The sequence below is a fragment of the Poromitra crassiceps genome, assembly GCF_964638095.1.
Source record: "Poromitra crassiceps genome assembly, chromosome: 7".
NCBI classification, from domain to species: Eukaryota; Metazoa; Chordata; class Actinopteri; order Beryciformes; family Melamphaidae; genus Poromitra; species Poromitra crassiceps.
In genome coordinates this window covers 48,763,039-48,790,090 of record NC_139628.1, presented here as the reverse complement: position 1 = coordinate 48,790,090, position 27,052 = coordinate 48,763,039, and the positions used below count along the sequence as shown (strand labels likewise).

General features: G+C 45.6%; 2 protein-coding genes across 3 annotated transcripts in view; both read right to left on the bottom strand.

Annotated features, from left to right (window-relative positions):
• Positions 1 to 27,052, bottom strand: part of LOC310779930 (reticulon-3-B-like) — a 54,358-nt gene that overhangs the window by 18,233 nt on the left and 9,073 nt on the right. Inside the window, exons 2-3 of one of the 2 annotated variants that reach the window (XM_083640450.1) lie at positions 22,755 to 22,806; positions 941 to 1,144 (exon numbers count right to left, since the gene is read on the bottom strand). In XM_083640450.1, coding sequence (XP_083496576.1) covers positions 941 to 1,144; positions 22,755 to 22,806 — 256 coding nt within the window. Of the gene's footprint in view, positions 1 to 940; positions 1,149 to 22,754; positions 22,807 to 27,052 lie in introns of both variants that reach the window. The other variant, XM_083640451.1, reaches the window with a different exon arrangement.
• Positions 13,738 to 16,362, bottom strand: LOC310780248 (uncharacterized protein; the record flags this gene model as incomplete). Its single annotated transcript, XM_083640819.1, has 1 exon — positions 13,738 to 16,362. The coding sequence occupies one exon, from the start codon at positions 16,360 to 16,362 to the stop codon at positions 13,738 to 13,740; it is 2,625 nt and encodes an 874-aa protein (XP_083496945.1).

The window sequence follows — 27,052 nt, the reverse complement described above, 5'->3', positions numbered from 1 at the left end:
TAATCCCTTTTACAACCAAGCTACAACGGGGTTGGCTCCATCGTCGTACGCAGGCTAGCATTGTTGCGGTCTCCGGTTGAACTAAAACCCATTGACGTGGAGACGAGGGAACCATGCACGATGCTAACTTCCGGGTTGGCTTACAAAAATACCTCATCAACTAATGACTACTGAGCCAGCTGCTGAGACTTCTGACTTTCTAACCCGGACTCGTCCACCCAATGGACAAGGATATTTCCTTATTTCCCCAGAGAATTTAGCAACACCCCCAACTTGAACTTTCCCTGTTTGGGATATACACCTTTTAGAATTAAGTGACATTGTAAAAAAAGCTGTTTATTCCAGCTATGTTACAATCTCACTCTACTACCTTTGTGTGTCCGTTTTCTCCATTTCTATTTCGTTTGGAGGCAAAGTTGACCTACTGTATGAGGCTTGATGTTTAGTTTTGGAGGCTGGGCTGTGTTGTGTCTTCTGCCCCAGGTCCTGGCTCCACCATAAAGGTTGCTCTATAAATAAGGCCGGGGTTATATGAGGCCATGCCATGCCTGACCTCTCACATTCTGCCATTTGGAAGACTTTTTGACCAGCACCTAGCTTACAGGCTGCTGTTTGGAAGGCTTTTTGACCAGCACCTAGCTTACAGGCTGCTGTTTGGAAGACTTTTTGACTAGCGCCTAGCTTACAGGCTGCTGTTTGGAAGGCTTTTTGACCAGCACCTAGCTTACAGGCTGCTGTTTGGAAGGCTTTTTGACTAGCGCCTAGCTTACAGGCTGCTGTTTGGAAGGCTTTTTGACCAGCACCTAGCTTACAGCCTGCCATTTGGAAGGCTTTTTATGGACGCCCGACCAAGCCGGAGGTAACACGGGGGTTCCAACCCTCGTGTTGGTAGTGGGGAAATCCACCGCTGCACTACACGGATGCCCTTGCGGCCTCTTACTTGAAGGGGTGTCCATCGCTGGACTTCTGCACAGCCTGGACGACGGACTTGTAGATGCGGAAGGTGATGGTGACGCAGAGCAGGGCCAGCAGCAGGTAGGACACCACGCTGATCACGCTGAAGGCAGCCAGAGACAGCAGCAGCAGCATGGACAGGCCGAACGCCACGCCAGACTTCTTGGGGTCCCGCCAGTGGATCAGGTCCCTGACTGGAGAGGAGGAGGAGGGGGGGACATGCTGGTTATGAACACGTGTCTCCATGTGATGATGATGATCTTTTAAGTTCTGTTATCTACAAAGTATTCAAAGAAACACCCCCCTGATCCCACCTACGTACAGTACCACTGTACCACCACAGAGCTGAGGTCTGACAAATGTATTGAAGGTGATGATGATGACATAACCGATATCTGGCATTTCATTAAAAGGACAATATCACTCATCAATATCATTTCTTGATTTCAATTTCTTGTTTTTCTAATGTCTCACTGACACTTACCTGTTTGTGTGTTTTCGACATAAGCCATGTTGTTGTTGGTGTTGTCATTGATATTGATGTTGCGGCTGTAACGCCAGAATTTCACCTCGGGGATAAATCAAGTACTTTATCCATCTATCTATCTATCATCAGCAAACGTACGTATATCTCGGCCTAACCCAGTTTTTCCTCTCATCCATTTTTCACACATGTTGTTGTTTTTTACACAAGGAAGTGCAGGGAATTCTGGGTAAGCCTACAAAAAGACCCAATCTCTGCGGTCCTCGATTCCCTTTGAATGAGTTTCAGTGGAGAGTTCAGCATCACATGATTACTGTTTCAGAGGCATTTCCATTCGGAGACAAAAACACAATTCTAGGGAAAACAACGAAAAGGTGTCATTCTGAATCTGAGGCATGAAAGATCATTTGAATAGCAGCTACTGGCAGCTCCAGGCTTCAAAGCTATCAGTAGATCTTAGGGAAGAAAAACATGGCCGTCTATCAAGTTGCTCTCCAACCTCAGCCCAGTCAAACATACATAATGCAGTGCGGCTCCCCTCTGGCATCTACAGCCAAGAAGGAGGAGGAGGAGGAGGAGGAGGGCATATTGCTGCAGAGACTGGCGCACCGCCCGCCTGTTTGGATGCATGCGTTGTAAGGAGGCGTACAGGCAGAAGTGATGGCCTCCATACGAGGAGGTGGTTACGTAATGCCAGGACGCACCAGGCGGGGGCACTCAAACTGCCTCTCTCTCTCTCTCTCTCTCTCTCTCTCTCTCTCTCTCTCTCTCTCTCTCTCTCTCTCTCTCTCTCTCTCTCTCTCTCTCTCTCTCTCTCTCTCTCTCTCTCTCTCTCTCTCTCTGTGTGCATGGGGGCATTTAGAGAAACCTTGTGTAAGTGTTGAGACGCCACGTGGGGCAATGCCTCGGGGGCGGGGCGGGGGGATAGGGAGGCGGTGCCTGCCTGGTGTTGTTGCTTTGCCCGCTAGCTATTACTGAATGAAGAATGACCTTTCTATTTGAGATCATATCACCACACCCTAAATCAGCTCATTTATTTCCATTCACTTTTTCCTTCATTTCCGTTAATGTCTAGTGTTGAAAATGTTTCTATTTAAAACCAACCACATGCCGTATTTTTGTATTTTAGCTGCTGAATCCCCCCCAGCCCCCAATAGAGCTTAAATATGCTGTTAGAGCGGTTACTAAACAGTAATACTGCTGGTCACAGTAGGAGCAGAAATATGTTGACAAACAGCTGCGTGGAGCACAGCAGGCACGCCATTGTTGTTGCACTCAGAGAGAAGCAGTGAGAGCGCTCCATTGTTCCTCACGCTGATTGCTGAGCCTATGATGAGAGCATGTGAAGACATCACTCACTCTGAGCCTATGATGAGAACATGTGAAGACATCACTCACTCTGAGCCTATGATGAGAGGATGTGAAGACATCACTCACTCTGAGCCTATGATGAGAACATGTGAAGACATCACTCACTCTGAGCCTATGATGAGAACATGTGAAGACATCACTCACTCTGAGCCTATGATGAGAACATGTGAAGAGTGAAGACATCACTCACTCTGAGCCTATGATGAGAGCATGTGAAGACATCACTCACTCTGAGCCTATGATGAGAACATGTGAAGAGTGAAGACATCACTCACTCTGAGCCTATGATGAGAGCATGTGAAGACATCACTCACTCTGAGCCTATGATGAGAACATGTGAAGACATCACTCACTCTGAGCCTATGATGAGAACATGTGAAGAGTGAAGACATCACTCACTCTGAGCCTATGATGAGAGCATGTGAAGACATCACTCACTCTGAGCCTATGATGAGAACATGTGAAGACATCACTCACTCTGAGCCTATGATGAGAACATGTGAAGACATCACTCACTCTGAGCCTATGATGAGAACATGTGAAGAGTGAAGACATCACTCACTCTGAGCCTATGATGAGAGCATGTGAAGAAGACATCACTCACTCTGAGCCTATGATGAGAACATGTGAAGAGTAGACATCACTCACTCTGAGCCTATGATGAGAACATGTGAAGACATCACTCACTGTGAGCCTATGATGAGAGCATGTGAAGAAGACATCACTCACTCTGAGCCTATGATGAGAGTATGTGAAGACATCACTCACTCTGAGCCTATGATGAGAGCATGTGAAGACATCACTCACTCTGAGCCTATGATGAGAGTATGTGAAGACATCACTCACTCTGAGCCTATGATGAGAACATGTGAAGACATCACTCACTCTGAGCCTATGATGAGAACATGTGAAGAGTGAAGACATCACTCACTCTGAGCCTATGATGAGAACATGTGAAGAGTGAAGACATCAGATTTCAAAAGTTATGAGCTTCAATATCCTGCAGGGTGTCAAACTAATTTTAGTTCATGGGCCACATGGGACCCAATTTGGTCTCTCAACTGGGCCAGACAAAGAAAATCAATGCATAATAACGTAAAAATAACAACACAAGAACCACATTTTCCAGTTTCTTTTAGTGTAAAGAGGTTATCTCAGCTACCAGAGGCTTATCATATCAAATCTACTGTCTGTAACTGCGAATTACAATTGACGGCAACTTTGCAACTCTTCTCTATATTCTAAGGATAATGAAAATAGTTGACCATTTAGTGATGAATAAAGACAACATGGATCATATTGTAACTTGCTCCTGAAACCTGAGTGTGCATCAATATTAGGTGTCAAATCTCCAGCTTGGAACATTGGACTGCAGGACTTCCCAGTGCAATTGTTCACACTTTGCAAAGTCATCCTGTGGGCCGGATTGGACCCTTTGGTGGGCCGGTTCTGTTCCCCCGGGCCGTATGTTTGACACCCCTGCTCTATAGGTAGAGAAAATTCTACAACACCTTGAGACTTATGAAAGTATTAAACCCTTTCAGAATCCATTGGATAAACTCAAAAACACACGGACGGTCATACTAAAAACAAGGCTGACATTTTGGAGATACAAGGTTTCCCCCCTGACTGCGACGATGAGCGGGGTTTCCTTACCCTGCACTGCAGGGGTCCCAGCATGCTTTGCTGCCGGTACCCACAGGGAGGCAGTCGGCGCTTGATGGCCCTTGTTCATTATCTCCCCCCCCACCTCACATCCAGGTCCCCGTGGCCGTGGAGCCGCAGTGGCCTGTTTTCACTGTGCAGCGTGCAGCTCTTAAAGGGACAGGCACAGCCCAGGCCCTGTGTGGACACATACCATAGGCTCCATTCTAGCATCAACCTATAGTGGACCTTCAATGATAGTTCCAGGAAGTACATGGTGGGATGATTGAAATGTATAAAATAAAGCTGATAATATACAATTTGATTCTTTAAATGCCTGACCCTTTCAAACTACATCACCAACGGTCCATTCTGCTGCAACTCTACAGCGCTGCTTAATCCAGAACCTTACTTCCGGGAACTATTGCTACAAATGACATACTTCCCCTTGGTCAAATTCTCCGTCACCATGGCCTTCGTTTCCACTGTTATGCAGATGACACCCAACTCTACCTCTCCTCCAAGACCATCACCTCATCCACCCACTCTACCCTCACCACCTGCCTTACAGATATAAAAACCTGGATGCAACAAAACTTTCTCCAACTCAACTGCAACAAATCCGAAATTCTACTCATTGGCCCAAACTCCCTCTCACCCGATCCGCTCAGACTTTCTCTCTCAACATCGATGGCTCCATCGTCACCCCCTCCACCCACGTCCGCAACCTTGGAATCCTCCTTGACCCCACCCTCTCATTCCTTCCCCATGTCAACCACATCACCATAACTGCATTCTTTCACCTCAGGAACATTGCCCGCCTCTGTCCCTCCCTGTCCCCTTCCGCTGCCGAAACCCTCATCCATGCCCTCATCACTTCAAGACTCGACTACTGTAACAGCATCCTCTACAGCTCACCAAACAAAATTCTCAATAAACTGCAGTATGTCCAGAACTCCGCTGCTCGCCTGCTCACCTCCACCCGTCGCCGAGATCACATCACCCCTGTCCTTCACAACCTCCACTGGTTCCCAGTCAAACACCAGATAGACTTCAAAATGCGATTCACTTATCTCCCGATTCGATACTATCACGATACTTGGGTGCCGATTCGATATATATTGCGATTCTTAAGTATTGCGATTCTATGATTATTGCGATTCGATATTACGATTTATTGCGATTTTTGTTTCTTTTTTTCTTTTTTCAGTTTGTTTGCTTTTTTACACTAGATTAGAAAATGGGAAAAGTTGAATCATACACTAGAGACTGTATATTATATCATGAGTAGGGCTGGGCGATATAGTTAAAAACAGGGGCGGACTGGGATCATAATTCAGGCCGGGCATTAGATACCAAGCAGGCCAGGCCGATATGGGCCGACGCACGTGAAATTTGGGCCGTTTGAAGCCCAATTTGGGCCGTTTGAAGCCAGATTTGGGCCGTTTGAAGCCAGATTTGGGCCGTTTAAAGTCCAATTTTACAATGAGATGCACCCACTTTAACCCTGAAGTGTAATTATTACTTCAGACTAACTAATAAAGTAATAAAACCACTAGTAAACCAGTAGGCGGCGCCTGGCCTGCTGTTCAGTGAGTGGCCTGACTGACTTTTTTTTTTTTTGCGATTATCGATTCTGGAATAGAAGATCGATTCAAAAAATCGTGACATTAAAAATCGCGATACTTGGGTGAATCGATTTTTTCCCCCACCCCTACTACTCACCACCTACAAAGCCCTCAACAACCTGGCCCCTCCCTACCTCTCCGACCTCCTCCTCCGCCACTCCCCTACCCGTCGCCTCAGGTCCGCTGACACTAACAGCTTGATAACCCCGAGGACCAAGCTCCGGACCTGCAGGGGGCGACAGGGCCTTTTCAGTTGCTGCACCCTCCCTCTGGAATGCCCTCCCCATCCACATCTGTCAGGTAACCACTCTACCATCCTTCAAACAGGCCCTCAAGACCCACCTCTTCAAACTCACCTTCACCTGCTAAATCATCCTCCCCTCCATCATCACAACTCAACCATCTTTAAATCACATACTCCGTTTTATTGTTATTTCTATCGCCATGTTCTTTTATGTTTTGTATCTATTAAATGATTTTATTGTGTGTAAAGCGACTTTGAGTATTTAGAAAAGCGCTATACAAATCTAATGTATTATTATTATTATTATTATTATTATTATTATTATTATTATTGCGAGGTAAGAAAGAAAGAAAGAAAAAAAAGTCCATTGGCTCTGGCCATGTCCACACAGAGACGGAACTGATCTTTTTTTTTTTTCGTTTAAGAAAAGTTTTCCATAAACACGGAATCGTTACAAGAAATGTGTGTATCCACATGAAACCACTGAATACCACTGAATCCGCTGTAGTATATATGCCAGGCCGGTAAGTGGCACTGTAACGCTGCCACAAAGTACACCAAAAACAGAGAATAAGACAATCTTGTCAATAATGGCATTCAACCACTAGGGGCGCACAGAGTCTATAATGTGTATCTCACTGTAGCGAGCAGCTTAAACCCTTGGCTTTGCGGGGTACTATTAGTAGCCTCTGTATCTCAACTCTAGACGAGGTTTGCCATGTCGATGAATAAAACGATTAAACCTATACAGGCAAATGCAGAGCTGTTCAGCAGGGCTGATGGTCTCCCTGTAGCCTACAATATAGAACGTTAACTATCGGTGACGTTCCTGATAAATCCACTTCCATGATCATTAGAGCGGACATCACAGTGCATCACACGTTGTATTTGCGAGGGCTATATATAGAGCATCCCGAGTATGTGTGTTACAATCAGAGTTTACATTTCATTTCATTTCATTTTGTCCAATATTCAAATATTCCAGAATTGCATGTTGTATTAAAAATAAATATTTCTACAGGCTATAATTGGCAATAGTAAGCTGAAATGTCACCTTGGGGAAAACCCTAACCCCTGGTTGGATCTCTCCTTGAAAACTTGGTTGTTCAAAGTAGTAAAGACCTTTAGCACCTGGGAACCATATTCGATGATCAGTTGGTTGGCTTACGACCCAGATTTCCATCCAAATAGGCTTGATGCGTCCTTCAGGACTTGGAAGGAGCGAGGGTTAACCCTGTACTGGGATTTATTTGAAAAATATTCTTTTAAAAGCTTTCAGGTTTTGAAGGATAAGCATGGTCTAGGAAATGAAGATCTGTTCAGATTTTTTCAGTTGAGAAGTTACACAGATAGACTATTTGGTAAAGAAGAGCTGAAGAGGTCGGGGATTGGGAAGGGGGTGCTGAAGGTCTTTCTCTCAGCATATAGCGCTGACCAGGGATCTAAAAACATATCAAAGCTATATAGGGGTATTCAAGTGCTGAGGGGGGGAAATACTCTGTATCTAAAAGAAAAATGGGAAGGGGAACTTCAATCTGGAGCGGGAGGAATGGGAAATGATAAATGAAAGACAGTGGAAGACCACAAACTCTCTGTCATGGAGGGAGTTCCAATGGAAAAACCTAGTTAGATACTTTTTAACGCCAATTCAATCAAGGGGAGGTCAAACAGGGTGTTGGAGGGGGTGTGGAGAAGAAAAAGCGGATCATTACCATATATTTTGGAGTTGCCCTGTGATAAGTATGTTTTGGGGGGAAATAAGAAAGAGTATGGAAAAGGTGCTAAAGATTGAGATTCAACATTGCTTTCAGGTTTTGTATTTGGGAAGGGTGCCCGAAATGATCAGGGGTATTGAAGATATGTACATGTTTAAACGGATGCTAGTCGCCAGCAAAAAGGCTATAACGAAGAGATGGTTGAATAAAAGCCCACCGACTCTGTCAGACTGGCTCAATGTAATGCATAGCATATATGTAATGGAAAAGCTAACATTTGCTCTGAGACTCAAGACAGACGCCTTCGAAATGTACTGGGAGGGATGGGGTGATTTTGTCAAACCGTTGAGGAAAGATTTCTGTTATAAGAGACTGAAGGGATATTAATCCATGCTACACGTGTACATTTTATATTTTTTATTTTTTATTTTGTGTGTGTATGTCTCTTAAGTGTGTTGTCCTTTGGGTTCACCCTTATTTTGTCGTGACTGTGCTTTTTCTTTTAACTTTTGTTATATAAAAAAAATAAGGAAAAAAGAAAAGATTGTAAAAATGTGAAATACTGTTGATGTTTGTCTGAAAACTGAAATAAAAAGAGAATTAAAAAAAAAATATATATATATATTTCTATCTAACACGTTTAGCCTGATTTTGTTTGTGTTCTTGTAAAAACGCTAAGCTTTCTGGGAAATATCCAATGAAGGGAGGGGAGGGGTGGATGGGAAGAGGCAGCTGTGGAGCACTGAGGCTATGGGCTATAGTAGCTGTTGCTGGCGGAGACAGGTGGGGCTATGGCATCATCGGTTCAGGAAAGATGCGTATGGGTTGTATAAACACGGAAATGCAAGGGTGGCGCCTTCAGATTTGTTCACTCTGGGACCCAGTTTCAAAAATGAGCGTATTCTCCCAGAACGTATACTCCCAGAACGCTGGTTCCGTCTGCACGAAACGTCCATACGAGAAAAAACTTTAGCGGATACACCTAAACTCGTCTCCGTGTGGACATGGCCTCTGTTTCAGGTTATTATTGTTTATATGTTCATCATATAAATATGTTGGACCGCCCCCTCCCCCTCCTCCCAATTGTACTTGGACAATTTCCCCTAGTCTACAGTATAAGCAGTCCCGGGCATTGCTCCATCCCCTCTGCCAACCTGGGGAGAGCTGTAGACTAGCACGTGGTTCCTCTGATACATCTGCAGTCGCCAGCCGCTTATTTTCACCTGACAGCGAGGTGTTTCACCGGCAGGACGTAGCGTGTGGGAGGATCACGCTATTCCCCCCAGTTCCCCTTCTCCCTGAACAGGCACCCCGACTGACCAGAGGAGGCGCTAGTGCAGCGACCAAGACACATACCCTTAATCCGGCTTCCCACCCGCAGACACGGCCAATTGTGTCTGTATGTGTCCTGTGTTTTCCTTTGGGGGCATAATTTGCAGTTGAAAAAAGGTAATACATCTGAATATATCACAATACTCAATATATATCGCAATAATAGCACATTTGCAATATCGCAATACTACCATATCACGACTTAAGTTTCGTGATAATATCGTATCGTGGGGCATCTAGTGATCCCCACCCCTACCGGATGCCCTGTGGTTTGGATCATTACCCACACCTGCCACCATAGAGCCTGTGGTGTGATTTTATCTTTCGATCATTTTGACTTGAAGATCCACGTAGGATCGAAAAACGTTGTCTCTCTTTGGGGAAAGTTGGCCCACATTTTCAAACATTTTAACTTCTCCGACATTACTTAACGTAAAAACAAATAGATTGTACAAAAACATTCGACACACACAGCTGAAGAAAATCTCGGGTCCTTCATTATTTGAGTAGGAATAAAGAGCATTTTGAAGCAAAGAGGATGGCAACCGCCAAATGTGGGCATGTAACAGTGAAGTGTAAGAAGAAGTGTGACAGATAACTGCTCCCAATAAGACTGCTTTGAGTACCGAGCCCAACGCGGTCTGTGTGTGTGAGTGTGTGTCTTTGTGTGTGTGTGTGTGTGTGTGTCTGTTAGTGTGTCTGTGTGTGTGCTCACAGCCTGCTCTATTTCCATGTGACCCCATTCCACCATACATAGCCTGACAGAAATGTTCAGTGAAGAACAGAAGAACAGTGCAGGGAAGCTTCATTAAGACTCAAATACCGCAGGTGATTATAAACAGTGGTACAAGTACTCACATGATGCCCCGCCCCCCCACGTCCCTCCTTCACCAATCAAACAAGAGGATTAACACATCTCTCGCCACAAATGGATTCCTTGATTTGAGCCTGCCAACAAACCTGCTAATCTAACTAACTAGCTAAAAGATCTAGAAAAGCATCTTCGGGCTCAAAACCTGCCGACACGGCAGTCTCCCTATTTTTAACCCTTTCTCCTGCTGTGCTCCCGATTGGTCACTTCTCTGTTAATCTCCCGGTGTCATAGTTGCACTCGCATCTCGATTAGGTTTACGGTCTTTCAGGGACTGTAGCCACCAGCCAGAGTGAAGCTTCTGGTATCATATGAACACTAAATGACCTGAACTAAGGCATCGATTGGTACCAACCATGTCATGCTAGCTTGTCGGCAAGGGGGTTCTAAGGGCGCTTTCACACTGGCTCCCCCGGTACCGTTCCCGAGCCCACTTGTCCCCAAATTGACCCCAGTTTCGGAATGTTTGCTGAATGTGAACGTGGCGTTCTGTTCTGCACGTTGGCTGTGTCCGTTTCATCTGGCTAGTCGTACTGTAGGTCCTACGACACCTAGCCAAGCATACAGTACCCCGCCTAATAACCTACTACAGAGGTGTGGAGCAGCACTGCTGCAGAGAAGCACGGAAATAGCAGCGAGGAGAGGCTATAGCTGAGGAGGAGCATTCAACACCACAGGACACACAAAAATAACTCCTCCCACAGAAGCCAGTAATGAATGACATCATAATGAGTGACAAAATGTTACAAAAAGTGATTGATTGGTGAAGTTACAAAATGACGTAATGTAAGTGTGCACCTGGACCACTACGTTAAACTGACATAAAAATGTACATTGCCTTTCGCCTAGTTTCTGTGAGCCTGAACGCCAATGCAGAAGTGTGCCAAATGTAGGGCATAGCACGCAACACATGCGTAAGTAACACTGCATGTGTTAGGATGACTGTCTGCATACCAGCCTGTGTGTGCTGGCGTGTGTGTAAGGGTGTGTGTGTGTGTGTGTGTGTGTGTGTGTGTGTGTGTGTGTGTGTGTGTGTGGGGGGGGGGGGGGGGGGGGGGGGGGGGGGTGGGGGTGTTGAGGTTCATGTTGGAACGGAAGGGGGAGGTATTGGCACGAATGCCTTCAGGAGCCTGCTTTAACTTACTCCTGTAACATCTTCCAGTACTCTGCCCAACTTATCTGATGAGATTTATTGTTGCACACATATAGAGAAGTGGTTCTCAACTGGAGTCCGGGGGACCACCATGGGGTCAACGACGGGTTTCCTATCAAAGTAATCAATGATTAATCTTCACCATCATATTTCACATACAAGACGTTAATACAATTATTGAATGTTAGAAGAATGACTGTTTTGATGATCATAGTTTCACTTTTATCTCTCTACATTCTGGACAAAATCGAACAATAAAAATATCCTCGGATTTGGGTCCGAGAGACAGAATCTCATCAAATGGGGGTGCATGGCTCTAATGTGGAATAAATTAGAGGTCCTAAATATGAAAAAAGGTTGAGAATCACTGCTATAACTAAGTAATGCAGGGTAATAATCACTGCAAGCTGCTACGCATGAAAAGCAGCAGTCTGGCTTGGAATAGCTCTCATATTCACGGCGGATCGTTTTGCAGAGGAAGGGGCGGTTGGAACTAGGCTCAAGAGAGGAGGACGAGGGAAGACAGAGATCTTATGACTGCTAACTAATTAGCCAAGTTGGTGCCCCAGAATCTATAGGACAAATTATCCCACAAAACTAATAGAAAAGGCACAATGGCCTGGGGAAATGCCATTCGTTTTGTATCGCTTCCCTGCTTCTTCTTTGCATTGTGCAGGCTTGACAATATTTAATCCAACAACACATGAGATATTGGCGACCAGTGAAAAACCGTTGGGCTGGAGGATGATATGGAGGATGATATGGTCGAAATCAATACCATAATAATCATATGGATTTTTCTCGATCTCATTTTACCGTACATCATGATATGGTTCATGGATGCAAAGTCACATGACATCATCAAATGAATGCTCATTTCATTGAAATGAACAATGTTAGGTGTGATGTCAAACAAACCTGACATTTCCAAATAATATTCCTACGACCATACCTTGTTTTCTCAGTTTTTAATTCAAATTTGCTGGTCATCAGCAGAAATGTGTCACGGACCGGTCTATATCTATATCTTCATATAATCACAATATGATTCCATGATTCCAGCCATATGGTGAGGAGCATTCTCTGTCATGAGCGATCTTCTCCTCCAAATGCAGTGTGCTGTGGAAAGATGCATCAGAGCAGAAACCCAACACTGACTGTGGACTGACTGTGCCGCCTGACTTCCAGGCAGGCCCCTTGCAAGCAGACACTCAGGCACCATATATAAAACCACCGTCCGCGCTCTGCCAATAGACCCTGTCACCCTGTCACCCTGCCCAGCTACAGTATGAAGGACAGAGGGGAGGACAGGGTCAAAGAGACAGGGGGTCACCTGACCACCATATGCAGCATCAGTGTCCCATATAACCCATTACCATGTGGTTTGATCCTTTGGCCTCTGGGACAACTTCAATGCGGACGTGTCACCAAGTCCCTAGCAATCTCTACTGGGGACGCACGATGATATCGCTACATCATCGGTATATCGGCCAATAAAGGATTTCAAATGAAATTTCGCATCGACCCCAAACAAACATTTGTACCCATATGACTTAAAAAGTACACTTTAATTATGCCCAAAATGCTTGATTCTTGATTAAATACTTGTATTGCAATTTGTGAAATAGGTCAAATTGTCCCTGGTTGTGGTGGCTATTGTCAGGATTGTCTCCCTGAGAGGAGAGCATCATCCAAGCCTGTTTAAGTAGAATGAATCCTACAGTTTTGTTTGAAAGAAATTTTAGATAAAATAAAAACAAAAGATATGGCATGTTGTACATACGCTAAGCTGACGTAGTTTTCTTATTTTGCAAAGTGAAAGAGTACATATATCTTGATACCATATTGATGGTCTCGAAATTGTTGCAAATGAGCATTGTATCCGTTTCAAATTTTTGATACTTATCGATACCTGTTGCAAATGAGTATTGTATCCGATTCAAATTTTCAGTATTGATACTTTCCGATCGTAGCGATACTTTTGACAACCCATATATATATATATATATATATATATATATATATATATATATATATATATATATATATATATATATACATACACACACACACACACACACACATACATACATACATCCCTACTATCAAGTAAGCCCTTTAAACCTGTCATGACTTTCAAAAGTCTGTATTACAGCTTTCTGGATGCATACCTAAAGAATACATGCGGTATCAAGCTCTTCAAACATGTACATTCATCAAAAGTTACTGGATAGTAGGAGATTGAATCAGGCAGGTAACAAGGTGCAAGTGAGCCAAGGGGTCATGTTGAGGTGCTTGCATGAGAGGTTAGCGGGCCTACAGCCCAGAGGGAGAGGTTACCTCATGTTGAGGTGCTTGCATGAGAGGTTAGCGGGCCTACAGCCCAGAGGGAGAGGTTACCTGAAAAGTGGGTTAGTATTGCAGTCAAGACATGCTCAGCGAGGTAGAAGGCTTCGGCCACCAACTCCTCGATGGCTTCCACCTCTCTGGAATAGGACGGGGGGCTGGGAACTGAGCTACAGGCAGACTGCTGTATAGATGCAGGGTCAGAGATCTTCATGCTGAGTCCCTCCTCTTCATCCTGACTGCTGCCCAGCTCTTTGAGGGCACTGATGGTGAGCCGCTCGTGTTCGAAATCCACCGCCACGGTGGGAGGGGACTGGTGAGGAGGCGGGGCGTCGGTGAGGCCTCGGCGAGCACGGTCGGCCTCTTCGTCCTGCCGTGACTTCAGGCACTCTCTCATGAACTCCACAAAGCTATCCTCCTCCGTAGTTCCAGAGAGCGAGCAGTCGGGCTCGAGGCTTTCTGGGTCGCTTGTTGTGTCAGGCTTATGGTGACCTGCTTTAGTGTCCTTCTGGGTCTTTGAGCCCGTTTCCTGCTGTGGGAGAGACTTGCCATTTTCCATGTTATCTGGAATGATGTTGTCGTTCTTCACTTTTGTGTCGGAAACGGGGTGCTGGACGCTCCCGCTTTGGAAAGAGGAATATGGGTCTTTGGGATATTCTCTATGCGACACCTGACCGACTGACTTGGGAAAGGGCTCCTCGTCGCACAGAACGCCACTCGTGGTGTTCGCACTCAGTGTCTCAATACGTATCTGAGATGGATCAGAAGGCGATGGCTCCTTGGCGCGACGGAGGTCTCTCTCATCCAGCGTGTCCTCCAAGGCAGGCGGCGCGTCGTAATCGTAATCAAACGATTGTCTGTCGTACATGTCGTCCGACTCATCCTGCATGAAGGTGTGTTTCTGTTCTGTGCAGACTTTCTCCTCCACTTTGGACGGGATGCGAGGAGCTGGAGCCTGAGCGGGAACGGCCTTCTTGTGTTTAACCAGCATTTCTTGTGCTTCGTCGGACCACTCGTCGTCGTTGTCTGGGAAGTCCACGTCTTCATTTTTGACAGACTGTTTGGCAGTGAAAGGGGGGAGTTTATCTTTCAACTCATTGGACGTGGTCTGTGATTTATCAGGTTGTGCAGAATCAGAGTACTTTGAACCAGCTGCACTCGGCAGTCCATCGGTTTTTGATGCGGATGCTTCGGGAGCAGATTTGATTATTTTGTGTTTGGGAGAATATTCAGCGTCAGAATCCACAGGTGAGGATGGAGGAGAGTAGCCTTCCATGAATTCCGTTTCTAAGGGCCGTGTCTTGGGTGGCTCAGGGGTTTTGGGAGGAGCCTCTCTGACCGGGTCTTTCACAACCTCATAACCGTCATCTTCCTCCACCTCCAGCTCCATTTCCATCTCCTCGTCACTATAATTCGGCTCATCGGTCTCGATAACGTTAATGGTTGGGACCTGCATTGGCTTCTTCTCTGGTGGTGGTGGGGTCTCCTCAGTGGGGAGGGAGGAATCCAAGGGGAGAGTAGAGGTATGATCACTTGAAGGTGCAGGAACAGAGGATCCATCCATAATGACTGTATCATCTGAGTCTCCTGAGCTGTCCACTTCACTCGACTCTTGGGTCTCCAGTTCGGCGCCCCACAGGGTCTTCTTGGCATCCGAAACACTCCGTTTAGCGTCGACGCCAGCCGGTGGGGAGAGAGGAGGTGATGGGGAGCCAAAGCCTGCGGGAGGTGCAGGAGAAGCAGCAAGTGCAGAGTCCAGATTTGGTGGAGCCTGGGCACCAGGTTTCTCCTGTTGCTCCCACATGTAGGCTGTTGGCAAGAAGCTGAGGTCAAACTCCGACTCCTCCTCGACACTAGGCTGCTTGGGTGCCTCGTTGGACTTAGCTTTCAGTTTTGGAGCTTCGACGGGAGAGTCCAAGAACGCATCGGGGACACCAGCAAAAGCTGCGAGAACATCGCCAGCAAAAGCGGCAGGAACATCGGGTATAACTATATCTGTCTCCTTCACCTGCTTTGACTTAGCATTATTTCCTGAAGCCAGGGTGCCTTTATTTAAATCTACTGCATCATCGAAATCTGGGACTGGCGGTAAATGAGCCTTCATCCAGTCTGCTGTGTTTTCAAACTCACTCGCTTGTCTTACATCTCCAAGTACTTCAAAGGGGGATTCTGGCGACTCCTGGCCAGCAGAACCTGCTTTCTTCTGGATAGTTGAGGTGATCGTCTCAGTGGGAGACTTCTCATAGTGGCGCTCTCTGAAATGAGGGAACCCTGCATCGCTCCTGAAATCAGGTTCCTTCCTTTTGGAAGGAAGAACTTCCGGTGCGGGTTCCTTCTTTCTGGAATGAACAACTTCCGGTGCAGGTTCCTTCTTTCTGGAAGGAAGAACTTCCAGTGCGGGTTCCTTCTTCTTGTTAGCAAGAGCTTCCAGTGCTTTTATCCGCTCCGACACAGGAGATGTCTTGATCGGCGAATCTGGTTGTCCATCTGGCGGCCCTGCTTCAGCGCCATAATTACCGGGTGAGAATGAGCCGGGTTGAGAGGGAAAGCGAAGGGAGGTGGCCACACCGTCAGAGGGCTTCTCGGAGCCCAGGACCACCCTTTTGTCTGCATTGGCCATGCAGGAAGAATGATGACGAAGAGGAAAAAGGCATATAAATCACACTCAAGACACTCAACTCCCATGATGCACTTCTAGCAGTATTCAGCGAGGCCTTGATGTTGTTGCAGCCCAAGCAGTCATGCATTGCATCATGGGAGCTCAATATTGCTTTATCATGGATGGGATCTTACTTTCTTTCATGCTGCTCTTAACAACTACAGGAAGTTGCCATTAAGCAGCAATATGGCAACATGAAGAATGATTTGTATGATCAAACTGAAGCAGCACCAAACAAAATAAAAAAATAAAAATCATATATCATATCACTCATAGTATTGTTTGTAAATCATGTGTGGCTGTGCTGACTGGATAATCAGTTTTGAAATCTATTATACTTACTACACACTGGCAGGCTTGGAACTGTACTTGAGTCTCTATAATTACATAAGAAAAGGTAAAGCGTTGCTGCTCTTTTACACACCTGCAGCTTTGTGGACCAGTGATGTCATTCATGCACAAATGACATCACTGGTCCACAAGTTAACTCAAATCAACTCTCCATAACTGTCCAACTAAATGAATGACTGCAAAACTGTTTACAGTTTTCACGTGAGATTATGTGCAAAATAAACCAGCATTGTTTTTTTGCAAGTTCATTGATATTTCTCTGTTTATTTTCAATTAACGCTACCCAAGTAGTACTTGCTAGCTACTACTCTATCTATCATAGAATCAAAATGATCAGGTCATTATTATTCCTCACACCTCCAAGCTGAGGTGACATTGTGAGTCACTGTGATGCAGGGTCTCCCCCCCTCGGGTATCCTGGTCTCCCCCTCGGGTATCCTGGTCCCCCCCTCGGGTATCCTGGTCCCCCCCTCGGGTATCCTGGTCCCCCCTCGGGTATCCTGGGACCACAGAGTCCAACAAGATGTTCCAAGCAACTGTTCCAATAATCACATGATCCCTTTCACACCAAACGGCTCCTATGTCATTTTCAACAGCCAGCGTGTCAAACCACCATGATGGGGAGTTGGCAGCTATATCGGGAGGTGAACGCCAGCTGTCCAGCTCAACCTCTGCATGCCTATCTCCACCTCCGACCAGGGTTGAACTTTTATTGACCAAATATTCTAACAGGTGTACCGTGCACTTTGTTTTTTCTACTTAATACACAAGGCCCTCCCCCAGAGTTGATTAAACACTCAAGGGCGTTTCAAGTTCACCACAAGCATGTTTGGAGTGGTTAATTCAGGTTCTCACCTGGTGGTTTGTGAGGAATGACAATGCAATCCCAACCAACTACAGGTAACAACCACAAGCTGCAAGGCTTTATGGGTGTATAAGGAGAAGGACGTTGCCATCTGATAGCCAGCAGCTTCTGGAACACATGCTTGGCATTCAGAGCTATTTCTTCAATTACTTCAAAGAGTGCAGACAAGTCCATCATGCTTAGGGAAAGCAGCCACGGGGAACTTTCATTTTGTGTTGATTTTAGCGGCCCCTGTGGGCAAAAGTGGTAGTGTTCTCCCGGTATGAAGATTGCATTTCCTGAACACCGAGTCTCCTCCTGCTGTGACCAGCGGGTCGGCCGAGCTGCGACGGGCCGGCCAGGGCTGTTTTATTTACTGTATAAGGTTAACGTTATTGGTTGATTCTGTTGTATTTACTGCATATAAGGTTAATGTTATTGGTTGATTCGCAAAATTACAACCAGTTTCACAGAGATGTGACCACAGAAAGTCCCGCTTTGCTCTACTAGCGCACAGGCATTTAGAAAACGATATAGAATCTCCGTGCTCATGGTCTCATTTGCTGATGTACAGTAGGTAAGATGTGAGGCATTAGTATTAAATTGAGACTGACTGTTTCATAAGCAGTTAAACGTTTATAGCTGCTTTAAACTTACAGGGACTCGAATCACAATTTGTTGCGACTCTCTTCACTGCCAAAATCTCTAATCTCGTATGATGACGCGTTATCAAACTATCTCCAATAAACGAGCAACTTGAGTCGATGTGACCTTCGTTTACAAGAATGGTTTGCTTGCAACTGGGCAGTGTGAACCGGGACCCCAGCAAACCAAATACTCAAATAAATTAAGAAAGCGTACCACAAAGGCTTAGTCCTTCGCGCGGCCGACCCGGGCTCGAATCCAACCCGTGGTCCTTTGTCACATGTCATGCCCTCCCTCTCTCGCAACTGTACTATCTAAGAAAAGCAAAATGCAAAAGAAAAATCTAAAAAAGAAAGAGAAAACTTTACCACTGTGGTTCAGATAAATAAAAAAGAAAAAAAGAAAATAAAAAAAGGGTGATCACACCCTAGTCTCGGACAATTGGAGATGGTCAGGGGACTTCTTAATGGAAGACACTAATGACCTCTCAGCTGGGTTCTAGGGGCGGTTGGGGGGCATTTTCCGATACCCCAGAGAATCTCCCTCTTTTTCACAGCCCAATGTTGGCAGGTATGGGGGAGATTGTCCCTAGTCTCTAGTTGAGCAAAGCGGTTAGAGACTTGAGAACTGAGTATAATCACACCCTAAAAGACCAGTTGAAAACCTGTTGTCAAATCTCATCATTACAGATTACACTTACATATTTACTCCTTTTTGTTGTGTTGTTATTGTGAACTATTGAACCTTGTAATATTTGCTGTGTGGTCAAGCCTGATAGCACCCCCCCCCCCCCCCCCCCCCCCCTCCAGCCACTGTTATAGGCAACTCACAGTCAGACAGCAACTGGTGCCCAGCTGACTGGTGCACTTTGTGCTGGTCAGGAGGAGCCACACACCTCCCCTCTCTCAGTGAGCACCACAGTACAATAATGCATTGTTCAGACTAGACCACATGAATGGACTTTTCCATGTAGCCGACAGCCAGGCAGTCCTTTGGCTCGCCGCTGGTAAACAAATTCCAACACAGACAGCTGGAAGCCAGAGCGAGCAGCACCACACTACTTCAACAGAACCACCGACACTTCAACTGGGCCTTGGTGGCACAGGAGTGGCCTTGAACATGCTTCAGATAAAGCTGTCAACCACCCTGTTTTCTAATGGGCCACTATTCATGTCGTGCAATCTTCAAAAGCAAACATCAGAGGCTTATGTCATCTGCTTTCCACAGTCAAGTATGCAGGCCGAGTATCAAATATGCCTTAAATAGCAAATACCTCCCCTAAATTGAATAACGGCAGCCTTTGCCAATGACGGCGCTTTCGAAAATATGCCCAAGTTGCACATTTTTCAGAGAAGTAGGAATGTTAATCCCTTCATTGGTATACTCAGTCCTTGAATAAAGCTGAAATAAAATAGTTTTTAGTTGGCAAATTTGGCCTTCTCCACAAAATTTACTAAATTTAGCAACAACAGGAGTATCCCAAATAAATGACTAGGTGACTCAAGAACGAAGGCCTTTTACAGATGCTGACGTCCAGAGAGCATATTGTTGCACTTCAGCAACATTCCAATGGAAGGAGCTGGTATCTGTTTTATGATAAAACGTTGAACAATGCATTGCATGAGCCAAGTTAGATTTCTTTGCTGCAGACGAGTCAGTAAGAGTTCAAATTCCATAGGGGGCAGCCATGTCATCATCTGCCCCTTAGTGATGTAGTGAAGAAGAGGATACTGTAGGTTAGACCCTTATGACTAAGATGTGTGATAACCTGTGACTAAGAATACCTTTGCACTTTGTGCTCCAAATAGATACGATCTATCCCAATCAGAAAATAACACTTTCTACTACTGTAATATTACTGACTAGCATTTTACAGATGGCTCCAGCCTAGACTTCTACAAGTTGTTAAAAAAAATTAGAACTCAAAAAGAAGCTGAAAATTAAGCAGAAGAAAATAGATGAAAGAAAACCTATTTTTTTGCATCTCCAGGATAGATGTGAGACATGCACAGAGCCTACAAAGCCATAAGCAGATAGTGGAGTGGTGGGTGAGCGAGCGAGAGAGCAGCCACAGGCGATGGTGGAGCCCAGAGCCCCTGGGCGGTGAATGATCCCTCCAGTGCCACTCATCCTCCGGGGGGCTGGAGGGGGGTGCTCGTCCTCCGGGGGGCTGGAGGGAGGAGCTCGTCCTCTGGGGCTGGAGGGAGGAGCTCATCCTCCGGGGGGCTGGAGGGAGGAGCTCGGATACTAGGGCTGCTGGAGGAAGGTAGGACCTCCCCCAGGAGGACACCAACCTGATCCATTTTTAGCTTTCTGCTCTTGTGCGCACAATGTGAACTTGAACTTCTCTCTGCTTTCTTAAAATAAAGTGGCAATCTTGGGATTATCCTGAACCTACAGCGAGTGCCGCTGACCTGGATAATGCTTTGCTGCTGCTAGCAGGCGCTAAAGACTGAAACAGATCAGTCTGCTGTCATCTGTGGAGGCTTGCTTTTGACAGCTCTTTAACAAGAGTGCTGAAGTCACGCCCCCTTCCGGGTTAGGCATACAAACCATTTTCATCCCCTATTTTTCCCCCCATAGACATTTAGTAAAATTCTTATAAAATAGTTTTACTTCGTCAAACCAAGCAATCCAGGAGGGACCATATAACATTTCACTTGGACCAAAACTAAAAAAAAAAGTGTATTATTATTATTATTATTATTATTTTTGGGTCTGGCGCGAGTGAAATGTTCTATCTACACTCCCTCCTGATTCTAAATATACTGTAGCTGAATCACTTGGTTGGACCAAGTAAACCTATTTTAGAAGCATTTTACGAAATGCGTATGGAAAAAAGAATGACGGGTGAAATCCCTGGCTTTGCATGCCTATGCCGGAAGGGGGCGTGACTTTGGCTCTCTATTTGGAGGTGGTAAAGGTTCTGGGAAGGGGTAAGAGCAGGCACCACTGGGTTCTTCTGAAATAGGAAAATAGACTTCCTTCGAATCATGCATGTTACCACACGTGCTGCTCATTCAAGTGTAAGCTTTTGACTGCTGGCGTCGAAATGCCAATTTGTAGTGTTGGAACATGAGGCATATGGCTGTACACAGCATCAACAATGCTATGGCACATGGATGTGGGTAAATTAATCTTTAGATCACATGTTTAGTATAGATGGTGTTGGGTAAATTAATCTTTACATCACATGTTTAGTATACCGTAGATGGTGTTGGGTAAATTAATCTTTACATCACATGTATAGATGGTATTCGATCAGCGTCATCGCGGTCGCTGCGGCCGAATTGGTGACAGCAGCGCTAATAGGAAGCTAGCCGGCGTTAGCATTATCTCTATTGTCTATAGAGCTCAACAGTCAAGCATTGGGAAATAGTGCCCATGAACCAAAGTTAGCAACAGTCTTGCGTCTGAGTTTCCAATATAAAACTTGATAAAACGATTTGAGTGAGTGGATCAGTACTTTTTGAACATTTTCAGCACACTTTAACAATACCGCAATGATACTGATCACCGTGATTATTTCTGTCACTATAATTGTGATTTGTGATATGAAATCGTCATACCGTTTCATCTAAAACTGAGGTGAATAGACTTTGCTGTGAGGAGGAGCTGGCAGAAGGTTTGGCCTCCTTCTCCTAACTATATCCACACATCTCTCCTCCCTGCGGACGCTACGGATAAAAATACCCCCGGGGTTTTTATTGTTGTTGTCATGACTACAGCCGTGCATAACGCAGCACACCGTCGCTATTTTGTAATACATCCTAACGCAACAGAAACAGTAATAGACAATAGAGGCAATGCTAATGGTGGCGGCTAGCTTCCTGTTAGCGTTGCTGTCACCTAGGTTGTCAGTGTCACTCGTCGAGAGCTGCTGCCGCGGCGACCGTGACGATGCTGATAATTGAATGCTAGCTATACCACAAGTGTAAACAACACTGTTAGTGTGTTAGCGTCGGCTAAGCTTTAGCTGATCAGACTGGCCGTGCTGCAGAGATTAATGTATAATAGCCAACCCCCCACCTCCCCAACACTGATTTTTCCAAAACCAGAGAATACTTTGTCTCCGGCCATGCCACCGAAGTTCCCGATAGGACGTTTACTCAATGCGGTATGTTTCCTCTCCGGTCGGGAGGGCTAGAATAATTACAACCGCCATATGTTGTTGAAATGGCAACTTGGCAAGTTACAATTAGTGCAGCAGTGCTGGAAACAGATGGGATAAATAATATCACAAGGCTTCTGGGAGCGGGCGAGAGCACGAGCAGTCGGGTTAGGGGTGCGCTGGGTTTGGACTCTTGGATTGTTAGGAGGAGGAGTTTTGATCTTTGATTCGGTCTTAGCGGGGCAGGAGAGGGGCACTAGAAAAGAGGGGTGGAGAGAGCATTGCAGCAGCAGGCCAGCAAGAGAGAGAGAGAGGTCAGCGGGAGAGAGAGGTAGAGTGGAAGTGAAGGCTGAAGGGAGAGAGAGAGAGAGAGCAGGCGAGCAGCGTAAGAGAACTATACACTTGCCTTGAGGAGACTGAATGAGAGATACAGGCGAAGAGGAAAGAAAGGAATCTGAAAAAATCAAAAGGACAGTAGAATGAGCATCGTAGAGAGGAAGAATATAACTGCTATTCCCTGCACCCCTCCCCTCCCCATTAAAATAGACATTAACAATCACGTAGCTCTATCCAACCTTAACAACTCTACATGCTATACAAAATACTACCTTAACAACTGTACATGATATACAAAATAATACTACCTTAACAACTCTACATGCTATACAAAATACTACTGCAGAAAAAGACCATGAAGAATACTCACTGTACCTTTTAACCCCTGATGCCCCATGCATATACCCTCTAGTAAACAACCTTCAATTCAGACATGAACACATGCACTTATATTTGCTATGCAGGCAGGACCAAGACAAAAACACAGACAGTATAACTAACTTACATAATTACAACAATTAAATCAAAAACGCTTGCCACAATTCAACTATAACCGGCGTCCATTGTTTCATATTTTTCAGATGACATTCTGAAGTCGGGGGTTCCCACACCTCAAATTCAAGGACTTTCCGGGCCCAATTCTCTCAAATTCCAGGACCCAACACAGCCTAGTTTGAGAAATGGATCAAGATGAATGACTGTTATAATGTTCATAGCAGCGTTACAGAAGCTCCCAGACAACGATTAAAAAGAGAGAAGCTTGAATGTGTCCACACTTCTCAACTGTGTTACACATTAAGTAAAAGAAAATCAAAAAGAACTTCAATTTCTATTCTTGCACAAAATATATCAATTCAAGCACTTTCAATGACCCTTGTCTATTTTCAAAAACTTGAAGGCCTTGACTCCCCCCCTCTCTCTCAAATTCACAAACTTCACTACTTGCCACACCAGATCCCAGCTGGGCAGCCATAGTTCAACCACTTGATGAGAATTATGTAGCCTTACAACATTTCTGCCTCACTTCTCAATCTCATGTGATCGGGCCGTCGGGCACACAAAGTCCTCCTTTGTGGAGTGCTATCGCCCAACACTTTCCCATCAGGGCAAATAGGGGGGAGTTATTGGAGTTCACGTCTGCTTTTCCGCCCCCGCGATGGAATGGCTCGGGAACACCGGGAGAGAACGTCCCAGGAATGTCTTGAGTCATGAATAAGGACTGAGGGTGTATATGTGTGTGTGTGTGTGTGTGTGTGTGTGTGTTGCCGGTTTATCGAGGGGGTGTGGCTCCTGGGGCCAGTTTCACAAATATATTTTAGACGAGTCTGTAGTATTAGACCAGTCTTCATTTTGCTCATACAGTAGGTTAGTCAGTCTAATGCAAGTTAGACCATTTCACAAAAATAAAGACTGACTAATTTTAAGCCAAAAAAAAGAGACACCTTACCCCCAGCCAGGCTAACTCAGGCTATAGACCCATGTTAGCATGGCGATTTCCCCCAGCCAGGCTAACTCAGGCTATAGACCCATGTTAGCATGGTGCTTACCCCCAGGCTAACTCAGGCTATAGACCCACGTTAGCATGGTGCTTACCCCCAGGCTAACTCAGGCTATAGACCCATGTTAGCATGGTGCTTACCCCCAGGCTAACTCAGGCTATAGACCCACGTTAGCATGGTGCTTACCCCCAGGCTAACTCAGGCTATAGACCCATGTTAGCATGGTGCAGCCCACCGAAGTAAGAGGGAGAGACAGAGGCTGACAGCAAAGAGAACACAGGTAACATTAGGCCAATAAAGTCTGTAAAGGTTTTACTTTGTGATGGTGCTTTGGCATGCTAATGTTGAGCTGGTAGGTAGCTAGGTAGCTAGCTTAATTATTTACGATAGCTATGAGGAAGCTAACATTGATGCTCATGTCAATGGTAGGATTAACAGACGGATAGATAGAGCACATTATCCCTGGAGGGAACTTCTGGCGTTACAGCAGCAGTAACATCAATGACAGCAACAACAACAAGTAAGGGATAATGTATATTGAGGCGGTGATTACGGGGGAAATAATGACCGACAGGTGGATTGAGCCCGACGCGCCAGCGGAGGGCTTAATCGTTCACCTGAAGGTCATTATTTCCCAGTAATCACCGCCTCAATATACATTATCCCGCTTAGAACACGGCCTACAACTAAATCATTCAATAATCTGACAAAAATAATTATTCAAATAGATTTTTTAATAGCGTTTTCAACGACAAAGCGGTTTCATTCGTAATTGGCACACAAGACACCACAGCTGCAACTGGTTAGCCTAATTAGTAGTGTCTTGCTGACAAAAAGCTCTTATCAACTGATTAATCCAGGTGTGGCAGAGCAGCGGTCGGTTGTCGAGAAATAATGACCGGTGAATATTGTTGATTGACCAATCAGAATCGAGTATTCAAGAGAGCCGTGTTCTAACAACGGGTAAACGGGAGGAAAGCTGCAGGGCCTGACCAGATTCCTGGGAGGGTCCTAAAATCATGTGCCAACCAGCTAGCCCCTGTTTACACAGACATTTTTAACACATCTCTTGCTCAAGCTGTCGTCCCCCTTTGCCTTAAGCGGTCCATCATAGTCCCTGTGCCAAAAAACAATAGTCCATCATGCCTGAACGATTACCGCCCAGTGGCACTGACCTCAGTGGTCATGAAATGTTTTGAGAGGCTAGTAAAACCCCACATTTGCTCCACCCTGCCGAGTTCATTTGACCCCCTCCAGTTCGCTTATAGAACAAATAGGTCTAGAGATGACGCCATCACCAACCTTCTGCACACCTGCCTTACCCACCTGGACAAGGGGAGGGGGAACTATGTGAGGATGCTGTTCATCGACTACAGTTCAGCATTCAATACCATAGTCCCCCTCAACCTGGTGGCTAAGATGACGGCAGTAGGGTTCAACACCCAATTATGTAATTGGGTGCTGGACTTCCTCACCGGTTGTCCCCAGGTTGTGCGGGTGGGCGGCGGCGTCACCTCCAGTTCACTGACCCTCAACACAGGCGCCCCCCAGGGGAGAGTCCTGAGCCCGCTGCTCTATAACATCTACACACATGACTGTGTGGCCTCTGACAGTTCAACCACCGTCCTTAAGTTTGCTGACGACACCGTAGTGCTAGGTCTGATCTCCGATAACAACGAGGAGGCTTACCTGAACCAGGTGTCAGACCTGGCACTATGGTGTCAGTCCAATAACCTGTCCCTGAACATCAGCAAAACAAAAGAGATGGTGGTGGACTTCAGAAGGAAGAAGGGCAGCGGGTACACCCCACTGACCATCGGTGGGGAGCCTGTGGAGAGGGTCAGCAGTTTTAAATACCTAGGCATGTACCTCAGTGAGGACCTCACTTGGAGTCTGCACTCTGAGCATATGCTCAAGAAGTCCAGACAACGTCTATACTTCCTCCGCCGGCTGAGGAAGTTTAAGGTCGCACCATCCATCCTGAAGACCTTCTACTCCTCAGCCGTCGAGAGTGTCCTCACTGGGTGCATCTCCGCCTGGTATGGGAGCTGCAATAAAAGGGACCAGGTAGCCCTACAAAGGGTGGTGCGCTCAGCTGAGCGTATCACCAGAGTGTCTCTGCCCACCCTGCATGACATCTATTCTAAGCGGGTGAGAGCAAGAGCTCATAAAATTATGAAGGACGCCACACATCCCAACTTTGTCCTGTTCACCATGCTGAGGTCAGGGAGACGCCTTTGTAGCCTGAAGGCAAAAACGGAAAGGCTCAAGAGAAGCTTCTTCCCCCAGGCTGTTCGCATGCTAAATGCTAGCCACTAGCAGCATTAGGACCACACAATATTTATTTTTTATTTTTAAATATGGCACTTTATTTCCATTTTTAATTAAAGACAGGACATGACGATACTGTATAGCACTTTACGATCAGCACTTTATGTCTCTATATGTTCTGTGTCTTTTATTGTTTTACTGTTTTTTATTGATATCTACCTTTTCTGGCACATTGCAGAGACCAAGTCCCATTGCATTTCACTGCATGTTTTACACTGTATTTCTGTGCAAGTGACAAATAAAGTATCCTTGATCCTTGATCTTCCTTCCTATTATAAAAGGGAGCAAGTGGGCAATGTCTGTCTGTTTACATTTTTGTGCCGGCCACAGCTGTGCCGTTTTACGTGCGATCGGGCTGAAACTTTCCTGACGGAGCCAGATTTTTAATTAGGTGATTGCCCTAATTACCTAATGATGTGATGTCATCAGTGATGACATCATCATTGCCACCGATGATGTCATCAGTGATGTCATAAAGTTCCAGCATTGTGACATCACTGATGATGTCATCAGTGATGTCATAAAGTCCCAGCA